Here is a 24,072-nt window from a genome sequence, read left to right as displayed (position 1 = left end):
CATACGGTTATTTTATAAAATTTATATCATACCATTTTTTTGGTTATTTTATTTTATATAACCAAAACTAAACTTTTCAAAACCGTCCCATTATATTGGTTTTTCTTCGGTATCGATACGGTTCGGTTAATTTTTAATATTTTTTTTAAAAATAATATAAAAGTTAGGACACGCTATCATGTATACTTGTGTATGACTTTGGGAAAAAATCTCTAGACATTTTTATTATTTAAAGGGTGATGATCAAGAAAACAAGAATAGAGATTCATCTCATTATATTATGGTAGTGTAAAATATTAACCAAAGACAAAAAAATAATAATTATAATTTACATCACACAAGCGGAAAGAACTCAATCAAGATGAAATTCAAAAACTGAGTTTACTTGATTTAAGTATCCAATAAGAAAAAATTAAACTATAAGAGAGGAAAAATGTCTAATAACTTGTAGCTTATTATCCAAGATCGTTGGAATACCCTGTAGTTTATTAGTTGTTACTCGAGAGTTGAGATATTAGAATTAATTTAGTTTCAATCGGAGCAGTATGAGAAATTTTGGTGTTATAACTTTGAGTGTTAATTATGTTGTCGCTTGTGTCACTTCCATTATCTTGAGCCTAAAGCAAAAAATTTAATATTTTATTATTTTTAAATTTAATATATAAAATATATTTTACACATATATTATTTGATACTGTTCGATATTTTTTTGATTAATTTTTATAAAATAAAAAATTTACCCAATTATTCGATATGGTTATAAGTTTATATAAAACCATTGATTTTATAAAAATAAACCTAAAAATAAATTCAATATGGTTATGTTTGGTTGGTTAAGTCGATTTTTTGAAAACCAGCAAAGGCCCACGGGATATAAATACGTAATTGCTGAAATTTTGAGGTTTGGTTTCATGGAGAGAAAGCTTCTAGGAGCTTTTGGAGTTCGACGGTGGCAATAAAGTTAGAGAAATATTGCCAGTCGAAGAAGTTTCCTCATCTGCAATTTCAACACTACTGTGTACAAGGTATGAATGAATCTTAATTTTTTGGATATGATTGCAAATAGATATTGGAATCCTGATTTAGATTAGTATTTTTGTGTTATGCGTTGATTGGAACCTAATGGATTAAATTAGCTAAAGTTGAACAGTTTAATTGAAAATTGTGAATTGTTTAAACTAGTATTGAACGAATTAGACCCAATTGCAATGTTGATCGTGAATCGTGAATCATGACGCGGGATTGAAGTAAGCACGAAGTTGAAGTTAAGCTTATGGTTCAATGTAAGTTAAGGTTTACTAGGAAATGTTAATAGAGCCTATTGTAATGAGGCAGGGGGGTTTAGCTGAAGTCTAAGTTCGTGACACTATGCACTCCATATGTTCGATAAAATGCCCTAGGAAAAATTGTTTTGTCATTAAAGATTCTGGGATTACACCAGAAAAATCCCTTTAGATCTCACAATTTTCCTCATTCATTCTGTTTTATCTCTTTGTTTGTTCATTTATCAAGAAACTGGCGTTGGACATTGATTGATTTTGGATCCTATTTTACTTTTACGTTAGTGTTCAAGTCCGTCTTAGTGATTCATCGGACTGTCCGTTACAGTTTACTAATACAAAAGCTGAGTAAACTTGCTGGCGAGTTTCTTGATCCTACATTATCCGAAAGACATATTTTAACTTTTTTTGGTTTGTTGGTATAATCTGATAGTGGGTGTTGCAATTAGAGTGTATGGGAGGGGCATGTGCAGAATAAAGGGAGAAATGGAAGAGAGGGAAAGGAGAAGAAGGAGGTGGGAATTGGGGCTAAAAGGGACAGCTTTAGGAGATAGTTGTGTGGAGAAACTGAAGAGTTGTATAGTTTTCCCACCGTCCAGAGTGAAAAAAAAAGGATAATAAGGGCTACAACAATGGTGCTGTTGTGGACTTGCTTGGTCCAATTGACGACATTGGGTGAACTTTTGGGGCCTAGTGTTTTCAAAGGATGTCCTCCTTGCTTTTCCCAGGAGTCTGCTGTGTCATCACTTGTTAAATCACTTCCACCAAAGAGGGTTTACCAGAATAATGGTTATCTCATGGTTTCATGTAATGGAGGTCTTATTCAAATGCGAGCAGAAATATGTGATATGGTTGCTATAGCAAGATATTTGAATGTGACTCTTATAGTGCCTGAACTGGAGAAAACCTCCTTTTGGGCTGATCCGAGTAAGTTTCAAGACATATTTGATATTGATCATTTTATAACGTCCTTGAGGGATGAGGTTTGAATATTGAAAGAGCTACCCCAAGACTGAAGAGGAGAGTAGTGCTAGGAATGATTTATACCATGCCTCCTATTAGTTGGTCTGATATTTCTTACTACCAAAATCAGGTCCTTCCGTTGATTCGGAAATATAAAGTTGTTCACTTGAACAGAACTGATGCTCGGCTTGCTAATAATGGTCAACCTTTTGAAATTCAAAATCTGTGATGCCTAGTCAATTTTAGTGCCTTAAAATTTACCCCTCAGATAGAAGAGTTGGGTAAAAAGGTTATTCGGCTTCTCAGGCAAAAGGGTCGTTTTATGGTGCTGCACCTGTGGTATGAAATGGATATGTTAGCTTTCTCTGGCTGTAATAATGATGGTTGCAACAAGGAGGAGGTTGAAGAGTTGACAAGAATGAGATACGCATATCCGTGATGGAAAGAAAAAACATAAACTCTGAATTGAAAAGGAGAGATGGTTTCTGTCCCTTGACACCCGAGGAGACTGCCCTTACTTTAAGGGCATTAGACATTGATCCTAGCATCCAAGTTTATATTGCTGCTGGAGAGATATATGGTGGGACAAGGAGAATGGCGAGTCTTGCGGCAGCTTATCCAAATTTGGTAAGGAAGGAGACACTCCTAGAGCCTTCTGAGCTTAGGTTCTCTCAAAATCTCTCTTCACAGATGGCAGCACTAGATTATCTTGTTTCGCTGGATTGTGTTATCTTTGTTCCAACATATGATGGAGACATGGCTAAAGTTGTTGAAGGACATCGCAGACATCTTGGATTCAAGAAAACGATTTTGCTGGACAGAAAGCTCCTCGTAGATTTGATGGACCAGTATAATGGTGGATCATTTACTTGGAATGAGTTTTCTACTGCTGTTAAGGAAGCTCACACTGAACGCATGGGAAACCCTACTAAGGGGTTGGTTATTCCTGACCGACCTAAAGAGGAGGATTATTTCTACTCCAACCCATGGGAATTCTTAGAACCATGTAATGAGAGTGACATCAAGTAGCATATAAATCATGGTGGTGGTAAGATATAAGCTATTAGAAGAAGACTGTCATGCAGTTCTGTGGCATTCTTAGAGAACTTCTCAAAACTGCATGACAGTTGAGAAACAGTATATCACGTGGAGGTGGCTGTTGAAGTTCAGGAGGAGGTGCATTTCTGAGCCCCAAAAGACCTTGGTAGCTTCAGGGCGGGTACATTAGAATGTTGTACGTAAATTAATAATCGATTTCGTGTATAGAAGCTGCCCTGTCGTTGCTGAATTACATCCCCGCAGTGTACACAAGAGGGGTGAAATGTAGATTTGTACTACTGGAAGGATTCACCAATACCCTCGGGGTTCCATTCTTTTCCTATAACCAATTTAAACACTTGGCTGATTATTCTTCATAGTTCATGTTATTCGTAACATGACAAACATTTGAACAGTTCATGGAAATTTATTTGATCAAAAAAAAAAATAGTTCGTCATTAAAAGGTCGTTTGGTAGTAGGTATTAGTTATGCAGGTGTAAGTAATGCGGGTACCAGCTATTTCATCTTTCATTGATTTGTCTACCAAGGTGGACACTTTGTTCACCTCCCTCAAATGAATCTCTATCCGTGCATTCCGCCAACAATTATTTTTACTCCAGTCTTCTCCTGTTCTGACCCATTCAACTCCTTGTCATATACCGAATTAATTTTCTCTTACGCGATTTAGTGGTGATAACCCCGCAGTCTGGGTACTTCAGACGGAGAAGTATTTCGCCTTCCACAATATTTTATCCGAGCATAAACTGTGCTTGGCTTCATTCTATTTGATGGTGAGGCTTTGGAATGGTATCAATAGTTATTTCGCAACAAACAACTTGTTGGTTGGGACGATTTTGTGGACAAATTGCTGATTCTTTTTCGCTCCTGTACTAGAGACACACATCGTGAGTTCTTACCTATTCCCAAGAAGCACGAGGCAGTGGAGTATTATCAGGCGGCTATTCCATCGTGGGGCAATATTACTAACTCATCCTTGCCTCAGTACTTGAATGAACACTCAGACCGCAACAACCTAACCTACCACACTCAGCGTTCAAGGAGATGTCGGATAGGGAAACTAACTGCTTTAGCGATATTGAAACTATGGTGTTACTAGAGATCCAGATATGCCATCTTGCCAAACAAGGTAGCATCTCCATTTCACTTGAAATTCAGTACGATCTCTTTGCTGGAAATTCTGAGGTAGACCAAATGTTTGATAAAATGCTTGAGAAGTGTAATGACATAGATTCTTCGGACAGTACCACTGTTGGAAGTAATACAGACACTTTTGAAGATATGGACAATAGGCCATCACTAATTATTTCTTCAGTGCTTAGTGTGTATGATCAAATGGTGACTGACCCAAATATGTCTAATAACAGTACTAATGATGAAGCAATTTCATTTCCAAACAAAGTTCTCTCTGAACTGCCTCAGTATGGTAATGACCAATCAAGTCGAGAAGGTGGAAAGAATGTTCGTACCATATCCTATGAAACACCTCCACCACAAGAGTCCACTAGTCTGTTGTTGTCTGCTTACGGTGTGTACAATGATCATTCCATGAACACTTTCTTATTGCGTGAAGTTGTTGATGATGCTAAGCTCGTGGAAGCAATCACCATTGCAAAGTGTTGGAAGGTGGATGAAGGTAAGATTATATGGTTGTTAAGTGATGGTTGTGTTATCTTCTTTAAGAAAATATAGTGAAATGCAAACAAATTTGATAAACAAAATGTACCCTCGTTACGTTTTTGGGTAAAAAAATGCCCTCGCAGTTCATTTTTGGCTGTTGAGGATTACCTTATCTTTGAGGGGTCCATCAGTTGGTGGATGTCTATCTTTAAGAGGGTCCACTTCTTTTGAGTAGTCAAAAAGCTGTCAAAAGCTGTCTGTCTTCTTTTAAGAAACTTTCGGTGGAGTGGGGTCCATTTTGATTAAATCAAAAGATATTCCATCTCTTTCAGAGACTCATCTTTTTCTTCCATAATAATTCTGATACTTTGTATCTCTATTTGGAAGACTAATTATTCCGTGTTTTAAAACACTCAATTAGGATTTAATCATATGGATTTAAATAAGCTCTTGCTAATCCTTTAGGGTTTAGCATGTCACCATTGTCATCGCTTTGAGAAGAAGCTTCTTCTAGAAGCTGAAGGACTTCGTCTTCATTAGTATTATTATCCAAGTCTGATAAGGCCTTTTCAAGTCTTTTCTTTAGATCATTCTTTGGTGACCTGTGTATAGCTGGGAACTTCTTGAAGAAGGTTGCTGAGTTTCTTTAGGAGCAGGGGACCATCCTTTGATAAGGATTTCTTTGGATAAATATTTGATTTTGTCAAATTCACCAATTTTAAAAGTCCAACTTAATATATAAGAAATTCTTTTTTGAATAAAATATTTGCACATTTGAATGTGATCTGGTAATGTAGAGATGCCTTGGTCAATTTGAAATTGACTAAATTTTTCTGAAAATAATTTTGGCAAGGTTTGGTGGTTTCCTCCAAAACATTGCCACCATTCATAGAACCATCTAGGAATGATGGATCTTGCTAATTCAGGACTATACTTTACGAACCAGGTGTGAGACGAAGGTCGTAAGTATATGAAATTAAACCAGGCTTGTTTATAGTCCCACCAGTTATATGTTTGGGGTCTATGTTTCCTGGAGAAATTGATTGGGGTGTGCAAATGGTCAACCTGCCATTCAAAAGGAGTTAGAATCTTTTTGATATTGAATTTAGAATAGGCAATGCTATCTGGATTGTTTTTATCAGCAAGTTCGTGTTCTATTTCAATAGATCCTGTATCTACTAAAATGAACTCATAAAATAATCTGGTTTTAAGGGGATTTTCTGTATCCACATAATTCCTGTTTGTGTACAGAGGTTTGAGGAAATGTTTAATTTCATAGTTTTCATACTCTTTGTCTAGAGCTAAGATTGGAATAACCTGCAAAGAAGTAAGATCAAATTTTTCTTTTTCTTTGGGTTTGGAGGGAGAAGCGGTGGGGGTTACTGCTTCAGCAAAGCTTTCAGGAGATTTTATGGTATCAGAGCCAAGTTATTGTGATTAGCCATGCATAGCTAAATACTCTTGCCCAGATTATACTTATGTTTTGATAAGTTTTATAGTAATCTAGTTTTTAGAATTGTTATGCTCTGCTTATAAAATATAAGTTTCTTGGTCCTATTTCATAAAAATGGAAATTATTTCTGGTGGTTAAAGTGAGGTGTAGAAATCTTGTCAAATAGTTCCGATGCCGACAGACAGTCATTCAGCCGAAGGGGTAGGCATTTTAGACTGCAAGGTGGTTTATTTGACAAATTCTTATAAAATCCAAAATCTTTAGCATAATATCCTTGTTATAATTCCATGTTTATGCATTAAGGACTTAGAAATCTATATGTTATAATTAGTTCATAACTTTCCTAAAAACTAACTATTACTATTCACTCATCATCTCACATAGTATAATCAGGGGCATACTCTCTATAATGAACAATCATCAGTATACTGTTAATAGTGTTAATCTGTCTATCTCTAAGGTAGAAAATGATTTACAAAACTGGTCTATTCCCAAAGAGCCTTTCGAAAATTTTTATCAATTAGGAATTTTTTTTCTGTTTAAAAAATATAATATCAAGACTTGTGAGTCTACTATTGCTATCAATAATTGCCTTGAAACTATCAAATTGTTAATAGCTGCTGATATTAATAGATACCAAAAAGAATTTAAATTCCTTCATATTGGTCTTGTTCAGGTAGCTGTTAAACCCCTTTTCCGAAAAGGCTTGAATATCCCTATTTGTCTGTTACTTAGGGATGATAGACTGTTAAACTTTGATGATTCGCTGTTAGGTGTTCTAGAAAGTAACCTCGCCAATGGCCCTGTATACTTCAACTGCTACCCAAACTTCTCGATTGATATCCATGACCCTAATATTATGGATACTCTGACACTTAATGTCAAAACCAAGAATATGAACAGTAAGGCAGATACTAGAGAAATAGCTGTAATATATAGGGTATATTACAAGCTAATGAAAACCACTATGGCCCCAAAGGCTATATCTACAAGCGTTAAAGGAGTTACTATGCTCATGGAAGCAAACCAAGAGCACAGTACTACCTTCGTCCCTAGATTTCTCAAATGGGACGACATCTTGACTGACGAAGAATGGAAATTTGATTCCATTACCCATCCTTTACCTGTTCAACCCGATCGATCTCAAATCGATAGAGTGATCCAATTCCCAAATGGATCTATTAACCTTAAGTTTCTGAGATCCAACTCTTACAGTCAAGCTTCTTTAAGTAGAAGAATGTCTTCGGCTAGACCTTCTTCTTTTTGCCCCCGGGAGGGAGACGATTCGTCTAATGAACCTACTGATCAGGGAAAAGTCCATGGAGTAGACTTCTCAGGAACCATCCCAAAGGTCTATTACAAAACTTCGACCCCTGAAAGTCCCACTCTTAGCGATATGAAACCAGAGCATAAGAGAAAAGACTCTATAGGTGTTCTAACCTCCGATGATACCTTTATTCCCGATAAAAGAAGGTTAGACAAAAAGTGGAAACTTCCTCAGCACCAAAAGAAGGTGGATTGGTACAAAGCCACTTACTCCTTAGAACAAAGAACCTCTTTTAGAAATAAATGGTTTAGAGACATGGAAAGATTCAAGACTGAAATTGAATTCTTCAAATGGTTTGAACACTCAGGACAAATTGATGACACCAGATCATCTCTTCAAGTCCTAGTCAACAAATGGTACACTAGAGAATAGGTGATTGAGAGTGTTACTCCCCCTCTAGAAGGACTTAGTATTCCCTATAGGAAAGCAATCCTTAAAGCCTCTCCTTTCAAAAAACCTCTTGACAAAGAATCTTCCCTTCCAACAACTGCTGATATTAACAGCATCTTTGAACAAAATAACTACACCAACCAGGTTCTTCATGTAGTCTCCAAACGAATAGAAAAATCCAAAAGTAGTTATAAAGGAATTAGCCAGATTGGTAACAAACCCAGTACTTCTTACTCTAGTCCCTATATCGAGACTAATCCCATTTTCAAAATACCTGGATTCTCCAAAGAAGACTTCCCTAAATTAGAAAGTCCCCTTAGTCAATCCAATGATATTCTTGAAAGAATCAATGACCAGCTCTCTAAGATTAATATCACCAAAGGTGATCAAGTTAGAGCCATAACTCTAAACTCCTCTGAAAGTAGGTATCCCAACAAAAGGAATTATTACTCCAGACCCTCTTTTCCAGATGTTCAGTTTGAGGAAGACACTCTTCATCCATCGGGAGCCACAGACGGACATGGAATTCAAGAATGGAATATAGATGGAATGGCAGAAGGCCAAATCTATAATAGACTCCAAGAAATGGGAATGAACATCACTGCATACAAAATGAGAGGTTGCGGTGATAAAAATGCCGCTGTTCGCCTTATTGCCGGTTTCATAGGTACTATAAAGAATTGGTGGGATAATTACCTCACTGAGCAAAATAAGGCAGAAATTCTTAATGCAGTTACTACTAAGAGAACGATAAAAGTGGAAAATGGAGTAGAAACTGCTTCTGAAGTAGTCGTAGAAGATGCGACAACTACTCTTGTTTATTGCATTGCAAAGCACTTCGTAGGAGAACCCAGACTCTTTCAGGATAGAAGCCTAGAGATCCTTAACAATTTATATTGCAAGAAACTGACTGACTTTAGATGGTATAAAGATATGTTTATCAACAAAGTCATGATCAGATCAGATTGCAATAATGATTATTGGAAAGAAAGGTTTCTCAGTGGTTTACCTCCACATTTCGCAGAAAAGGTAAGGTCTAAAATCAGAGATAGATGCGAAGGGAAAATTCCCTACCCACATCTCTCCTACGGAGACCTTATTAGCCTTATCAATGTCACAGCCATGGAACTGTGCACGGATCTCAAATTGAAAGAGCAACTTAAGAAAGAACAGAAAACCTACTCCTCTGAATTAAGGAGTTTCTGTCAAGATTTTGGGTTCCCTGTTTTAAAACCCCCATCCTCCAGAAAAATAGGAAAACGAGAAAGAACTTCACAGAACTATTCCCGCAAGAGGAGGTCTCCCAAAAAGAGAGAATATAGAGATAAACCCAAAAGGAGATTCAAAAGGAAATCCTCAAAAGGATCTTCTGAAGATACTTGTTGGACTTGTGGTAAGAAGGGTCACAGATCCAATGAATGTCCCAGAAACAAAAAGAAGAAAAACAAGGTAAATTTACTAGAAGTAGATGAAGAAACCAAGAAAAAACTCTTCTCCATCATAGAAGAAGAAGAATCTGAATCAGGCTCAAACTACTCCTCAGAAGATGAAAGTGATGATGAGTTCTTGAACGTCGCTCACAACACTCAGTCAGAAGAAGATTCAGAATGTAACTACAATGGAGCCTTTTGCATGTGTGATAGCAAATCTATCAATGTTATATCTGAAAATTCAATAGAAACTTTATTCTCTACTATCGAACATATTCAAGATGAAGATGCTTGGAGAAAGTTTCTCATTGAATTACAAAAATTAGTTACTAGGCAGAAAGAAGAAAGGCCTGAAGTAACTCCTTTTAGCATGAAGCAAATCATGGGAAGATTTGACTCCAAGAAAGAAGAGCCTTCCATAGAGTTATTGAGAGGAGAAGTCAAAACTCTCAAAAATGAAATCAGAGAAGTCAAAGCACGACTTCACAAGATTGAGATCGAAAATCTCACTTACCAACTCCAAAAGGAAACTACCAATCTCGAAAGAAATCATTCAAAGGCCATCCTCACCGAAGAAACTGACGGAGAAGATACTGATACCGAATCTCATAGGTTAGAAACTGACGCAGGTCTAAAAACTATTACACAAATAAGACCTCAGAGTTCTCATATATTAATAAAGCTTGTCATTAACAATGATTTCGTCCTTAACAAAATTGCTTTGTTAGACAGTGGTGCAGACAGAAATTGTATTGTTGAAGGATTAATTCCTACAAAATACCTTACTAAGGGAACTACAAAATTATACAGCGCCACTGGAGAGCGTATTTTGATAAATTATAAACTTTCAGATGCCCATATTTGCAATAATGGTATTTGTCTTTCTAATGATTTTGTTATTACAAAAAACATTAATGAAGAAATTATTTTGGGTATACCCTTTATTACTCAAATCAAACCTTACCTTTCGGATTTTGATGCTATACGCACAAAAATTTTGGGAAAATAAATAGCATTTCCTTTCATCAAAACTCTTTCTCAAGAAGAAAGTAAACTTCTGCATAAGCAGACTGCTTTGAAATTAAATCTTATTTCTCAGCAGATTTGTTTTCTTAAAGACGACATAAAAATTAAGAAAATTGAGCAAATTTTAAAAACCCCGAGAATGGTAACTAAGATTGCCAACCTCCAAAAAACTTTTGAAAAAGAAATTTGCTCTGATTTTCCTAATACCTTTTGGGATAGAAAATCCCACATAATTGACCTCCCATATATTGATGGATACAATGAAAAGGCCATTTCTACGAAAGCTAGGCCAATTCAAATGAACAATGAATTAATGGAAATTTGTAAAACAGAAATTAATACTCTTTTGGCTAATAAAATTATTAGACCTTCAAAATCTCCTTGGAGCTGTTCAGCTTTTTATGTCAACAATGCAGCAGAAAAAGAAAGAGGATCTCCCAGACTTGTTATCAATTACAAACCTCTTAACACAGCTTTGAAATGGATCAGGTATCCAATTCCTAACAAAAGAGATCTTTTGAAAAGAACTTACAAAGCTAATGTGTATAGTAAGTTTGATATGAAATCAGGATTTTGGCAAATACAAATTTCTGAAAAAGATAAATATAAAACTACTTTCAATGTCCCGTTTGGACAATATGAGTGGAATGTAATGCCTTTTGGGTTAAAAAATGCCCCTTCAGAATTTCAAAATGTCATGAATTCTATTTTTAACCATATCAGTCATTTCTCAATTGTCTATATTGATGATGTTTTAATCTTCTCTGAGGACATTGATTCTCATTTCAAACATTTAAATACTTTCTATAATATTATCAAGAAAAATGCTCTTGTGGTAAGCGCCAGAAAAATTAAATTATTTCAAACACAAATCAGGGTTTTGGGCCATGATTTATACCAAGGTACTTATAAGCCAATTTGTAAAGCCATCGAGTTCTCAGACAAATTTCCCAATATCATTACTGATAAAACTCAATTGCAGAGATTCTTGGGAAGTCTCAATTATATTGCTGATTTTATTCCTAAAGTTAGGCAAATTTGTGAACCCTTATATGATAGGTTAAAAAAGAATCTTTTTCCCTGGGAAAAAGACCAAACTGAGGCTGTTATTAAAATTAAAAGTATTGTAAAAACTCTTCCTTGCCTAGGAATACCTAATCCTGATTATTTCATGATTGTTGAAACTGATGCCTCTAATAATGGGTATGGAGGAATTCTGAAACAAAGAAAATCCCCAGAAACAGCAGAACAACTAGTCAGATATACTTTTGGAATCTAGAATTTCGCCCAAAAAAATTATAGTACTGTTAAAAAGGAAGTTTTAGCCATAGTTCTTTGCATTACCAAATTCCAAGATGATCTTATCAATAAAGATTTCCTACTAAGAGTAGATTGTAAATCTGCTAAAGATATTTTGCAAAAGGATGTTAAAAATCTTGTTTCAAAACAGATATTTGCTAGATGGCAAGCCTTACTATCTAGTTTTGATTTTCAAATTGAGTATCTCAAAGGAGAAGAAAATTCTCTCCCAGATTTTTTAACCAGAGAATTTTTGCAGGAAAAACCATGAGGCCTGGAGCTCCATCAGCAAAAGGACCCTTCAAAGGGAAAGAAGTAGTAGCTAAAACTACTTCTGTCAAACCCTTTAACATTCGGCCAGAATTTACAGGACCTTCTAACCGTTACTCAGCTTTAGCCCAACTACCACCTATAAATCCTTCAGTATTCCTTCCGTTGCCACCAAGCACATCTTCAAACATGCTTGTCATGAAAAAACCTTTTGCTCAAACCTCAGAGCCAAGTTCCTTCTCTCCTTCAGGAAAACAAAGATTTTCCCAAACTCAAACAAAAGACAGTTATACCATGAAAGCTCCTGAAAGCTTTGCTGAAGCAGTAACCCCCACCGCTTCTCCCTCCAAACCCAAAGAAAAAGAAAAATTTGATGTTACTTCTTTGCAGGTTATTCCAATCTTAGCCCTAGACAAAGAGTATGAAAACTATGAAATTAAACATCTCCTCAAACCTCTGTACACAAACAGGAATTATGTGGATATAGAAAATCCCCTTAAAACCAGATTATTTTATGAGTTTATTTTAGTAGATACAGGATCTATTGAAATAGAACACGAACTTGCTGATAAAAACAATCCAGATAGCATTGCCTATTCTAAATTCAATATCAAAAAGATTCTAACTCCTTTTGAATGGCAGGTTGACCATTTGCACACCCCAATCAATTTCTCCAGGGAACATAGACCCCAAACATATAACTGGTGGGACTATAAACAAGCCTGGTTTAATTTCATATACTTACGACCTTCGTCTCACACCTGGTTCGTAAAGTATAGTCCTGAATTAGCAAGATCCATCATTCCTAGATGATTCTATGAATGGTGGCAATGTTTTGGAGGAAACCACCAAACCTTGCCAAAATTATTTTCAGAAAAATTTAGTCAATTTCAAATTGACCAAGGCATCTCTACATTACCAGATCACATTCAAATGTGCAAATATTTTATTCAAAAAAGAATTTCTTATATATTAAGTTGGACTTTTAAAATTGGTGAATTTGACAAAATCAAATATTTATCCAAAGAAATCCTTATCAAAGGATGGTCCCCTGCTCCTAAAGAAACTCAGCAACCTTCTTCAAGAAGTTCCCAGCTATACACAGGTCACCAAAGAATGATCTAAAGAAAAGACTTGAAAAGGCCTTATCAGACTTGGATAATAATACTAATGAAGACGAAGTCCTTCAGCTTCTAGAAGAAGCTTCTTCTCAAAGCGATGACAATGGTGACATGCTAAACCCTAAAGGATTAGTAAGAGCTTATTTAAATCCATATGATTAAATCCTGATTGAGTGTTTTAAAACACGGAATAATTAGTGTTCCAAATAGAGATACAAAGTATCAGAATTATTATGGAAGAAAAAGATGAGTCTCTGAAAGAGATGGAATATCTTTTGATTTAATCAAAATGGACCCCACTCCACCGAAAGTTTCTTAAAAGAAGACAGACAAATTTTGACAGCTTTTTGACTACTCAAAAGAAGTTGCCCCTCTTAAAGATAGACATCCACCAACTGATGGACCCCTCAAAGATAAGGTAATCCTCAACAGCCAATGAAACGAAGGCCCGAAGGATTCTCATTATCTTCTTCTATCTATATAAAGACTTGTATAACTTCATTTCAAGGCATCAGAAAATTTACGACTGGAATTTCTTTTAGTTTTGCACTCTTGTAATCATGTTTGGATGTAAAGCTTCTGTTACTTTTATATAATCCAGCTCTGTCATTCCTGTAAGTTTTTCTTGTTTTCTAAATATTTACTTACAATATTTACGATCCGTTTTATGGTCAACCTGCCATTCAAAAGGAGTTAGAATCTTTTTGATATTGAATTTAGAATAGGCAATGCTATCTGGATTGTTTTTATCAGCAAGTTCGTGTTCTATTTCAATAGATCCTGTATCTACTAAAATGAACTCATAAAATAATCTGGTTTTAAGGGGATTTTCTGTATCCACATAATTCCTGTTTGTGTACAGAGGTTTGAGGAGATGTTTAATTTCATAGTTTTCATACTCTTTGTCTAGGGCTAAGATTGGAATAACCTGCAAAGAAGTAACATCAAATTTTTCTTTTTCTTTGGGTTTGGAGGGAGAAGCGGTGGGGGTTACTGCTTCAGCAAAGCTTTCAGGAGCTTTCATGGTATAACTGTCTTTTGTTTGAGTTTGGGAAAATCTTTGTTTTCCTGAAGGAGAGAAGGAACTTGGCTCTGAGGTTTGAGCAAAAGGTTTTTTCATGACAAGCATGTTTGAAGATGTGCTTGGTGGCAACGGAAGGAATACTGAAGGATTTATAGGTGGTAGTTGGGCTAAAGCTGAGTAACGGTTAGAAGGTTCTGTAAATTCTGGCCGAATGTTAAAGGGTTTGACAGAAGTAGTTTTAGCTACTACTTCTTTCCCTTTGAAGGGTCCTTTTGCTGATGGAGCTCCAGGCCTCATGGTTTTTCCTGCAAAAATTCTCTGGTTAAAAAATCTGGGAGAGAATTTTCTTCTCCTTTGAGATACTCAATTTAAAAATCAAAACTAGATAGTAAGGCTTGCCATCTAGCAAATATCTGTTTTGAAACAAGATTTTTAACATCCTTTTGCAAAATATCTTTAGCAGATTTACAATCTACTCTTAGTAGGAAGTCTTTATTGATAAGATCATCTTGGAATTTGGTAATGCAAAGAACTATGGCTAAAACTTCCTTTTTAACAGTACTATAATTTTTTTGGGCGAAATTCTAGATTCCAAAAGTATATCTGACTAGCTGTTCTGCTGTTTCTGGGGATTTTCTTTGTTTCAGAATTCCTCCATACCCATTATTAGAGGCATCAGTTTCAACAATCATGAAATAATCAGGATTAGGTATTCCTAGGCAAGGAAGAGTTTTTACAATACTTTTAATTTTAATAACAGCCTCAGTTTGGTCGTTTTCCCAGGGAACAAGATTCTTTTTTAACCTATCATATAAGGGTTTACAAATTTGCCTAACTTTAGGAATAAAATCAGCCATATAATTGTGACTTCCCAAGAATCTCTGCAATTGAGTTTTATCAGTAATGATATTGGGAAATTTGTCTGAGAACTCGATGGCTTTACAAATTGGCTTATAAGTACCTTGGTATAAATCATGGCCCAAAACCCTGATTTGTGTTTGAAATAATTTAATTTTTCTGGCGCTTACCACAAGAGCATTTTTCTTGATAATATTATAGAAAGTATTTAAATGTTTGAAATGAGAATCAATGTCCTCAGAGAAGATTAAAACATCATCAATATAGACAATTGAGAAATGACTGATATGGTTAAAAATAGAATTCATGACATTTTGAAATTCTGAAGGGGCATTTTTTAACCCAAAAGGCATTACATTCCACTCATATTGTCCAAACGGGACATTGAAAGTAGTTTTATATTTATCTTTTTCAGAAATTTGTATTTGCCAAAATCCTGATTTCATATCAAACTTACTATACACATTAGCTTTGTAAGTTCTTTTCAAAAGATCTCTTTTGTTAGGAATTGGATACCTGATCCATTTCAAAGCTGTGTTAAGAGGTTTGTAATTGATAACAAGTCTGGGAGATCCTCTTTCTTTTTCTGCTGCATTGTTGACATAAAAAGCTGAACAGCTCCAAGGAGATTTTGAAGGTCTAATAATTTTATTAGCCAAAAGAGTATTAATTTTGGTTTAATTGGAGCAGCTCATCAGGCGTTACAGGACTTGGAAGGCACCAGCTCGTTATCCTCAGTGGTCTTGTGTCTTGGTTGTGGCCACAAGGTCGCAAGACCGTTAATTGGAGATCCCAATTTTAGTTGGACTGTTCTTTTTAAGAAATTTGTATCGAAGGACGTAGGCGAAGAAGTGGATAAATCATTTCCCTCCTTCACTAATATCTATTTGCTTGTAGATGATATTTCCACAACTGGTTCTACCATTGGCTGGAAATGCTCAAATTGCACCATCGGAGGTAGGAATGGTTGTGCATTCAGCACACCGAGACCAACCACAAGATAACAAGCTAGTGCAAAAGGGGAATAACTCTGAAATGGTAATAACTACTTCCATTGTCCGGTTGGCTTCCTTCTATCAAAAGGACATTCTGTTTCTAGAAAAAGGGTCATCAGATACCTTGGGGCCTGATTCGTTTCCTTCTTACATACTGCCTGACATACTAAAGATAGCAACAAATATGATGGGCAGCATGTATCCAGAAAAATTGCACAATATATTTGCAATGTAATCTTTGTTAACAGAGCAAAGTTTGTTAGCTCCAACACTTATCTGCAAGAAGATATGAGACACCGAAGGACTGGTCCAGCCATGAGACAGATGTTCTCCTCAATGGTTAAGAACACTAGTCTAGACAGGATGGCAAACTTGCTAGCATGGTTTAATTCTGTCTATAGTATTTGTGACACCAATTCGCTTGACTGTCCTGTGAGACTCTTCCTACATTTTGTTGTGGCATATAACATGGATGTTGTTAATATGCTTCATCTATGGGCAGGTGGTGTGATTGATAGTGGAGTTATCATCAACTGGATGAGAACCTTCCAGATTGCTTTAGTAGCTAAGAGGATGAATACATCAGTTTCTGTGGCAGCTGAAAGTTATAAGTTTACTCGTCTTATGCCACTGCATCGGCCAAGGGTGGTGCCAGCTTTTTGTCCAGTTGATTTTTGTTTCCCAACAACTTCACTGGTCGGTCAGCTAATTAAGTACTGCTTCTTTTCTGTAACTGATAAGGTGGGATTACATCTTAATTTTGTTCTTGATTACATCCCTGCCACTGTTCATGGTGTTATCAGACACTCTAATCAGTTGAACCAAGGGTTGCCTTTGGTACTAGTGAAACTCTGCACAAATCCACCTTTTCAGGCATTATCCTACAAACATCACCCTAGTGGAGTATGTTGCAGAGACATCTGCCATTTTAGAGGTGTTATGGTTCTGATTAAAGTTGGGCAAGATGTTAAAGAGGCAATAGGAGTAATGCCAATTTCCTTAAATACTCTCCAAAGACAACATAAAGTTGCTCTTTGCATCAGATCATCTAGATCATTTTCTTTGGCTTTTATTGCTGGATGGAGGAGTGTTGTCTCACTTTACGCTTGTGACATTTCAGCATGGGGAAATGGCTACTCATCAGATAATTGAGAAAGTTGTGGATGGATTTCATGACTTGAACCTTGAGGACAAGGTTCTTAATTGGGTCGGGGTATTGTTATGAACCAATTCCAGCCCAATGTAGATATCAAGGTCACACAAGTTATTATTGGGCTGACAAGAGCTACTGGGCTGTGAACAAGCAATAGGGCCAGGTTAATTTGGGATTTGGATTGAGTAGTGTGTGTGAGAGAACGGTTCTATCAAAAGGGGTAGTGGTATGTGATTCGGGGATTATGCATATGGTTGAGTAAAGAGTCTGATTCCTCTCATCTCCATTCTCAATAGTCTAAGTTTCTCATCTCCATTCTTATCTCTATCTTTTAGTTAATTGAAATTTCAGCATTTCCATTGTGATTCAGTAGTTTGAGGATTACAATTGCAAATGTAATCATGTTCCTGTTATTAATATAGTGAGGAATTCGGGTTTGTTACAATAATATACTAATTCCCTCATACCTTATATATGTAATAGTTATGCGGGTTTCTAATTTGCATATCAAATAGTGTGTTGATTTTATACATGAATAACTTACTGCATAACTAACTACCAAACGTTGTATAGCTTATGCAGAAATTAATACATAAATAAGCTGATTCTTTACTAGCTACCAAACGACCCTTAAGTACTCAGTTCGATCCATTCTTTTACATTACAGTGTTAGTAAGAATGTAAGTCCTTTAACAAGCATGTTTATTTGATGCCTTGTACTCTTTATATGATTCCTAGACTTGGTTTCCAAGAAATATATGCTTACGTATTGCACTTGATGGTAGAAATTTAGGCAAATCTAGTGATGGGGGTGTCCTTGTATTTGTTTTCTAGATTTTCTTAGAGGGGAGAGACATTTAGTTATTTGGACCATAACCAGTATATGATGGTAACATTATATGGTTGTTAAGTGATGGTTGTGTTATCTTCTTTGAGAAAATGTAGTGAAATGCAAACAAATTTTATAAACAAAATGTACCCTCGTTATGTTTTGGGTAAACAAATGTCTCTTGCAGTTACATTTTTGGCTCAAAAATACCCTTCAACTATCAAAATGGGCCAAAAATACACTTTTCAGAGATTACATATTACATAGTCAAGAGAATATAGTAAATATGACCAATACATAGTGAAAAAAATCATTAAATTGGAAAATATATGGGTACCCCTTTTCTTGAGTGCGAAAAGAGTGCGGAAAAGTTAATTTTTTGTTTGCCTGTGGTAATTTGAACAGTTTGATTGCAGATATTGTATCATATTACAAAGGGATGCAGTCTCTAATAAACATTGTACCAGCTGCATTGAACAATATAAACACAAAATTTATTGTTTTGGACAAAGGGAGGATAGCTTACGAAGGGCAACAAAAGATGTGTTTAGCACTAGTTGCAGATGAGACAGCTGCAGTTCACTTTCAAATGTGGGGTGATGAATGTGATGCTTTTGAGGCTGGGGATATAATCCGGTTAGAAAACGGCATCTTTTCTTATATCCGCAATAACCGCAACAACCATGTGCTACGTGCAGGTAAGCGAGGCAAGGCAGAAAAAGTTGGAGAGTTTACCATGGCCTATGTGGAGAAACCAAACATGAGTGAGATACATTGGGTCCCTGATCCCAAGAATCCTAAGATATATATGCGAGTGGCTAATTCTCAGTTTTCATGACTGTGCATTGACTATTGGGTGATCTTATATTTGAAAGGTACTTTTCCTTTAAACTCTCTTCCTCGATGGATTTTTCCTAACTTGAGCTAAAAGAGCATCTCAAACGTCGTATGGCTGTAATCAACACCAAAGTAGGGACCGTTTCATAATTTCATTGAATATGATTCGAATATATGTTAATCTATTCAGTTCAGATTCTCTTGAAGGTTTTATTATGGATTATATTGATGATTGTGGGGATTGATTCCTACATTGAAACCATAAGATTTTTCTGATATACCCTACGGTTTGTAGAAAGTAATTCCTCTTTTTCTCTGGTTGGATTGACCTGAAACTCATCTTGTGTGTGAGTGATTGATTATTATCATCTTCTCTGTTTCAATGTGCAAACAGATGAGAAAAGATCCTTATATTTAGGTAAAGTTTTCCTACCTAGACCAAGAAAAAAGTATAAAAGTATGGATGAAGGGAAAACAAATACACAAAGGACTGAGAAAGAAAACTTGGTTAAGGCAATGGAAGGTTTGGCCGACTACGGAGTGGGTCAGATGGTTTGGCTTGGGACTTTATAATGGAGGTCTCAAGTTCGAAATACCTTGCTTGCGACAACAGGGGATTGACCTTTTAGGTCGAATTTATCGAATGGGGCTTGCCTAGTGCAGTTTACCTCTCCTGTGTGGTTTGCGATATATTGCACATGAGCGGGATTTACCCGCGCACTCAAAGGATAGCTGCGGGTTCCCTTGTCATTATCAAAAAAAAAGTAGCAAAGGAATATCGCTATCCTGGGAAAAAAGAAAAATGTAGGATTGATCAAAGTGATCCCGCTAAAAACAATAGCACTGGAATGACATTAAATACTCGGCACGTGTTATAGAGTATAGTAGCTAAACAAAAGGACAATAGTTAAAATTGATAATAATTTTATAAATAATTACGTTCATGCGATAAATTGGTTAAACTCAGACAATTAGCCTAAAAAAGAAGAACAGCGACTGATAAGCAAATCAGTGTCAAAAGAAGGAAACAAAATAAATAAATAAAAGAATTATGACTTCTAAATTATAATTCGATGAGCCTACCAAACATTTTACTAATCAGCTGACTACGATTTTTTTTTTTTGTTGACTATGGGAAAGAAAATTTAGAAAAATAGTTACTAGTGTATTGCGTGTTATAATTTATTATAATTTATTGGAGATAGGAGCCTATAGTTGATAAAACTTGTTAACTCCCTTCATATCAATTTGTGTGGCACCATTTGACTTAACACAAAGTCCTTATGAAACCTTTCATCACTAGCTTGAAATATTTGTGTCTCATGAAACAAATTGAGCTAAAAAAAGATATTATAACAACCAATACAATCTTGGGTTGTGCTCAGCACGAACAATCTTTATTAGTAACTTAGAAATGAGGGTACTTAACCAACTATATCTATCAAATTACTACTACAACAACAACATACTCAGTGTAATCCACAAGTGAGGTCTGGGGAGGGTAGACACAAACCTTACTCCTACCTTATGAAAATAGAGAGATTGTTTCCAATAGACTCTTGGCTCAAGGAAAAGCATAGCAGAATAGATCGAAAAGGAAATAACTGAAGTGAAGGGGTCATGGTAAAACACTATAGAAAGCATGGCAAAACATTCTGAAAAAACGAATAGTAACTACACCAAAACAGTGCGATAATCGAAGTACATGAGAAGGTATACTGCCATAGAATCAATGCTATTTGCCAGATACAGACGGCTAATCATTGAGTATTCTCCATGATACTCTGGATGAAACCTCCAATAGAAGTGTAAGAAGAGCCACCTTCCATGGTTGCTGCTCTGCTCTTCTCCTTCATCTCCTTCGCTTTCATCCGGATTTTATTTTCGGGGTCCATAAGTTCCCTTATTGCTTTCTCAATCTCCTCTGCTTTCACTATAACCTCTTGGCCCATCGTTCCTTTCGGTTCCTTCCTGTAATCCATCTTAATCTCGACTGCCATTTCCAAATCCTTAACCAATTGAAATGCATTTGCTTGCTGCTCTGCGTACATTGGCCAAGTAGCCATTGGCACTCCAAAATAGATGCTTTCCAAAGTTGAATTCCATCCACAGTGCGACACAAAACCTCCCACTGCTTTGTGAGATAAAATTGCCAACTGAGGTGCCCATCCTATCACCTGTTGAAAAATAGTAGAGATGGAAATAATAAGATGTTATGATTGGTAATAAAAGATAAAATGAAGTTACAATGTGAAAAAATAATAGTATACTATGAAAGGCTGTCTTCAGAGTAGATTTTATATCTAGATAACGAGAGACAACGTACTCCTATAATACAATGCATCATCCAGAAATCTTGTAATGTATACTTGAATAGAAGTTCGGAGAACTCTTAAATCTCTCAACTGATTTTATAGGAATTTGGAGCAAAATAAAATAAAATAGAAAGTACCCCTCCAGTCTTAACCAAAAGTTTCAGGTTCGAGGTTTGAATATGGATCCGGACCTGACGCCATATGAAAAAAAAGAAAAGAAAGAAAAACAACAATACCTTTCCAATCCCTTGTGTTCTTTGCAAGAACCCTTCTGGCAATACTACTTCAAAATTTTCATAGTCACCTGGAAGTGTTGCATTTTTCTGTGGTGGTTGTCTCAATGACCACAAAAACCGACACCCACTATTCTCGAGAGAATATGTTATTTCCTTAACTTGCTCTATCGTAAAACTTCCTCCGCTACCAAAACAGAGGAAAACTACAGATGAAGGGGGTTGATCATCTAACCATTTCATAATATTCTGGTCTGAGGAACTCAAGTTGTCACCTTGAACATTATTAAGGTTCAACATCGGTCCCACAGGGTACACCGGTGGTATATTCTTGTCTCGTGAGAGGGAGTTTATCGCGTGAGAATCAAGTTCAAGAAAGGTATTTATCATAATACCTTTGGCTTCTCGAAACCTTCTTGTAAGATCAAGAAACATGGTAGAACCTCCTTCCTTGTCTAACGAGAAAGAGGGCAAACATTTTGCAGGAAATTGATTGAAATATGTTGAGATAGAAAGTTCTGCTTCAGGGTCATCTTTGTAATTAGTAATATCTATTCCAAATTCATCACTAAGGCTCTGTATATGGAACTGAAGACCAAGAGGAGCTGCACCAGAGGTGTAGAAAACATAGGTTGGTAGCTCGAATTCATTGGCCACGTCTATCATAGAGGTGCAAAATAAGTCGATGACAATACCTGCACGTTAATTTCACATATAATTACTAAACTTTATCCATTGTAACACCAAAATTTCAAAACTATCATTTGTAGCATTAAAAAAGAAAACTAAGCTGTACTCTATCAACAATTACAATAAAGTCTTTAAAATACTTTTCTAGTCACGTTAGATTGAGAAGGGTGAAGCCAGTGACGCTCCAACCTTCTCAACTTTAATACTCCCTTTGTCCCAATTTTATGTGGCATCACTTGAATTTCGAGAGTTAAAACTTTAAAATTCTAATTTCTGATCATGAATATAGATATAAAATCTTAAGCTTTCGGAAATGAAATCTATATTTAAAAACAGCATAAAAAATTAAGTCACAATAATTAATAATTTTAAATAATTAAAAAGGCATATTAAAAATAGTGATAATTATTGTTATACCCCCAAAAGGAAACTATTTACCATTGGATACCTCATTACCTTCATAACCCTTGTTTTTAACTATTTCGTGCATTTGATACCATGAAAATATATAATATACTCTGATGGTATCAAGCAGTTTCGCTAAAGCACCGTCTCTTGCTTCTTGATAAATTGCTTGTACTCTGATGGTATCAAAGAGGAACAAGGGAAGGGACACTGACGTAAATACACGTTTGATACCATAAGAATATATATATACTCTGATGGTATCAAGAAGGAAGAGATAGTGCTTCATTGACACTGCTTGATACCATCAGAATTCTGATGGTATCAAAGAGGAGCAATGATGCCGACGTCAGCATGACATCATGCGGGAGAAAGTGGGTTACGAGAGTAAATAGTTTGGGCCATGAGTAAGGGTAAATAGTTTGAGTTGGGTCCAATTTAGATAAATAGTTTCATAATTGGTCTATTTTTTGTAATTTTCCCTTTAAATATCCGGTCAAAGAAAAATTGTTTTGACTCTCAAAATCTGAAAAGTATGTGTATCACATACGTTGGAACAAAAGGAGATTCTGCAGCATGTTCGAACTCATGACGTCTGTCTAATCTATAAATCACAAGTTGTATACTTATCATCTATATCGCTCGTACTCACCAAAATTGTTACCGCACCCATGTTGGATTCTCCAAAATACACTACTGAAAGTGTTCGACATTTTTAAAGAGTCTGAGCAACCTAGCTTATCACTATACCAATTAAATAATCATACATTGAATTAATTTGAAATATATACCTGCTAGTGTAATATTTGATTGTGACTTGAGAATTTCAGCCACAACATCTCTAACTGCAGGCTTATGAGCAGGAATAAAGGAGGTGAAAAGGTTGCTTTTGAGTAGCTGCAAAACAGTGTCATCCTGAGGAAGTTGAATGAATTTCAAACTTGAGCTGAAATTGGATAATGATTGGATATAAGAAGGGAGCTTGTTGTCATGAGGTGATGGGATAATGAGAACTGTAATAGACATGTTCTTTTCTCTAGTTATGAGAAGCTTTGCCATTTCTACTGTGGCCACTAAATGACCAATTCCTGGAGAAGGAATGAAGATCAACTCTATGTTCTTGGTACTGGTCATTTTTTTGGCTTTTGATATTGTTTGAAACTTGAAAGAAAGAGGACTTTGTGGATTGGGAGTGTAATATTGGTATGAAAATGATGAACCTTGTGATTGGGATATATATAAGACCAAGATATGTAAAAAGTATGTGGTGGCCAAAGAGTGAGTTGCCTTTGTCATAGAGAATGACAATTATGTTACGTTTGAACTGAAGTGTAGCTTGATAGTCAATAAGGTAAATATAAATAATATAGATGAGTTTATATTTAATAGAGATGTAAAATAAAAATTTAAGACTTTCTTAAATTTTGAGAAAAAATCAAAATGCATGTAAACTGATTCAGATTGTTATCATAATGAATCCCCAAAAAGTGACAATGA

At 35.8% G+C, this 24,072-nt stretch overlaps 2 protein-coding genes and 1 pseudogene across 4 annotated transcripts; 2 read left to right on the top strand and 1 right to left on the bottom strand.

Moving 5' to 3' along the window:
* The first annotated feature begins 865 nt into the window (after nt 1-865).
* On the top strand, nt 866-23,773 carry LOC129870201 (uncharacterized). 3 transcript variants are annotated; one of them, XM_055944863.1, is made up of 3 exons: nt 866-1,025; nt 18,501-18,970; nt 23,427-23,773. In XM_055944863.1, exon 2 carries the CDS (start codon nt 18,535-18,537, stop codon nt 18,931-18,933), a length of 399 nt encoding a protein of 132 aa, XP_055800838.1. In that variant the 5' UTR covers nt 866-1,025; nt 18,501-18,534; the 3' UTR covers nt 18,934-18,970; nt 23,427-23,773. The 3 variants fall into 3 exon arrangements, with proteins under 3 accessions (XP_055800838.1, XP_055800837.1, XP_055800836.1); XM_055944862.1 differs by having other exon boundaries at nt 867-1,025; nt 18,512-18,970; nt 23,439-23,773; XM_055944861.1 differs by having other exon boundaries at nt 868-1,025; nt 18,512-18,970.
* On the top strand, nt 1,746-3,513 carry LOC129870200 (rhamnogalacturonan I rhamnosyltransferase 1-like; annotated as a pseudogene).
* On the bottom strand, nt 20,538-23,871 carry LOC129870199 (UDP-glucose flavonoid 3-O-glucosyltransferase 6-like). The gene is made up of 3 exons (XM_055944860.1): nt 23,367-23,871; nt 21,484-22,175; nt 20,538-21,109 (listed from the first exon to the last, which is right to left on the bottom strand). Exons 1-3 carry the CDS (start codon nt 23,869-23,871, stop codon nt 20,693-20,695), a joined length of 1,614 nt encoding a protein of 537 aa, XP_055800835.1. The 3' UTR covers nt 20,538-20,692.
* Between the last annotated feature and the right edge of the window lie 201 nt (nt 23,872-24,072).

Source organism: Solanum dulcamara, chromosome 10, assembly GCF_947179165.1.
Source record: "Solanum dulcamara chromosome 10, daSolDulc1.2, whole genome shotgun sequence".
Taxonomy (NCBI): Eukaryota; Viridiplantae; Streptophyta; class Magnoliopsida; order Solanales; family Solanaceae; genus Solanum; species Solanum dulcamara.
Note: the sequence above shows the minus strand (reverse complement) of the source record. Positions and strands in the feature narration are given on the sequence as shown.

Excerpts from the sequence above, each read along its gene's own strand:
- LOC129870201 (XM_055944863.1), top strand. The coding sequence starts at position 18,535 with ATGCAGTCTCTAATAAACATTGTACCAGCTGCATTGAACAATATAAAC.
- LOC129870199 (XM_055944860.1), bottom strand. The coding sequence starts at position 23,871 with ATGACAAAGGCAACTCACTCTTTGGCCACCACATACTTTTTACATATC. Across the intron at positions 22,176-23,366 it reads ATCAAATATTACACTAGCAG|GTATTGTCATCGACTTATTT; the intron begins GTATATATTTCA and ends ATTAACGTGCAG. Across the intron at positions 21,110-21,483 it reads GAACACAAGGGATTGGAAAG|GTGATAGGATGGGCACCTCA; the intron begins GTATTGTTGTTT and ends ATTTTTCAACAG.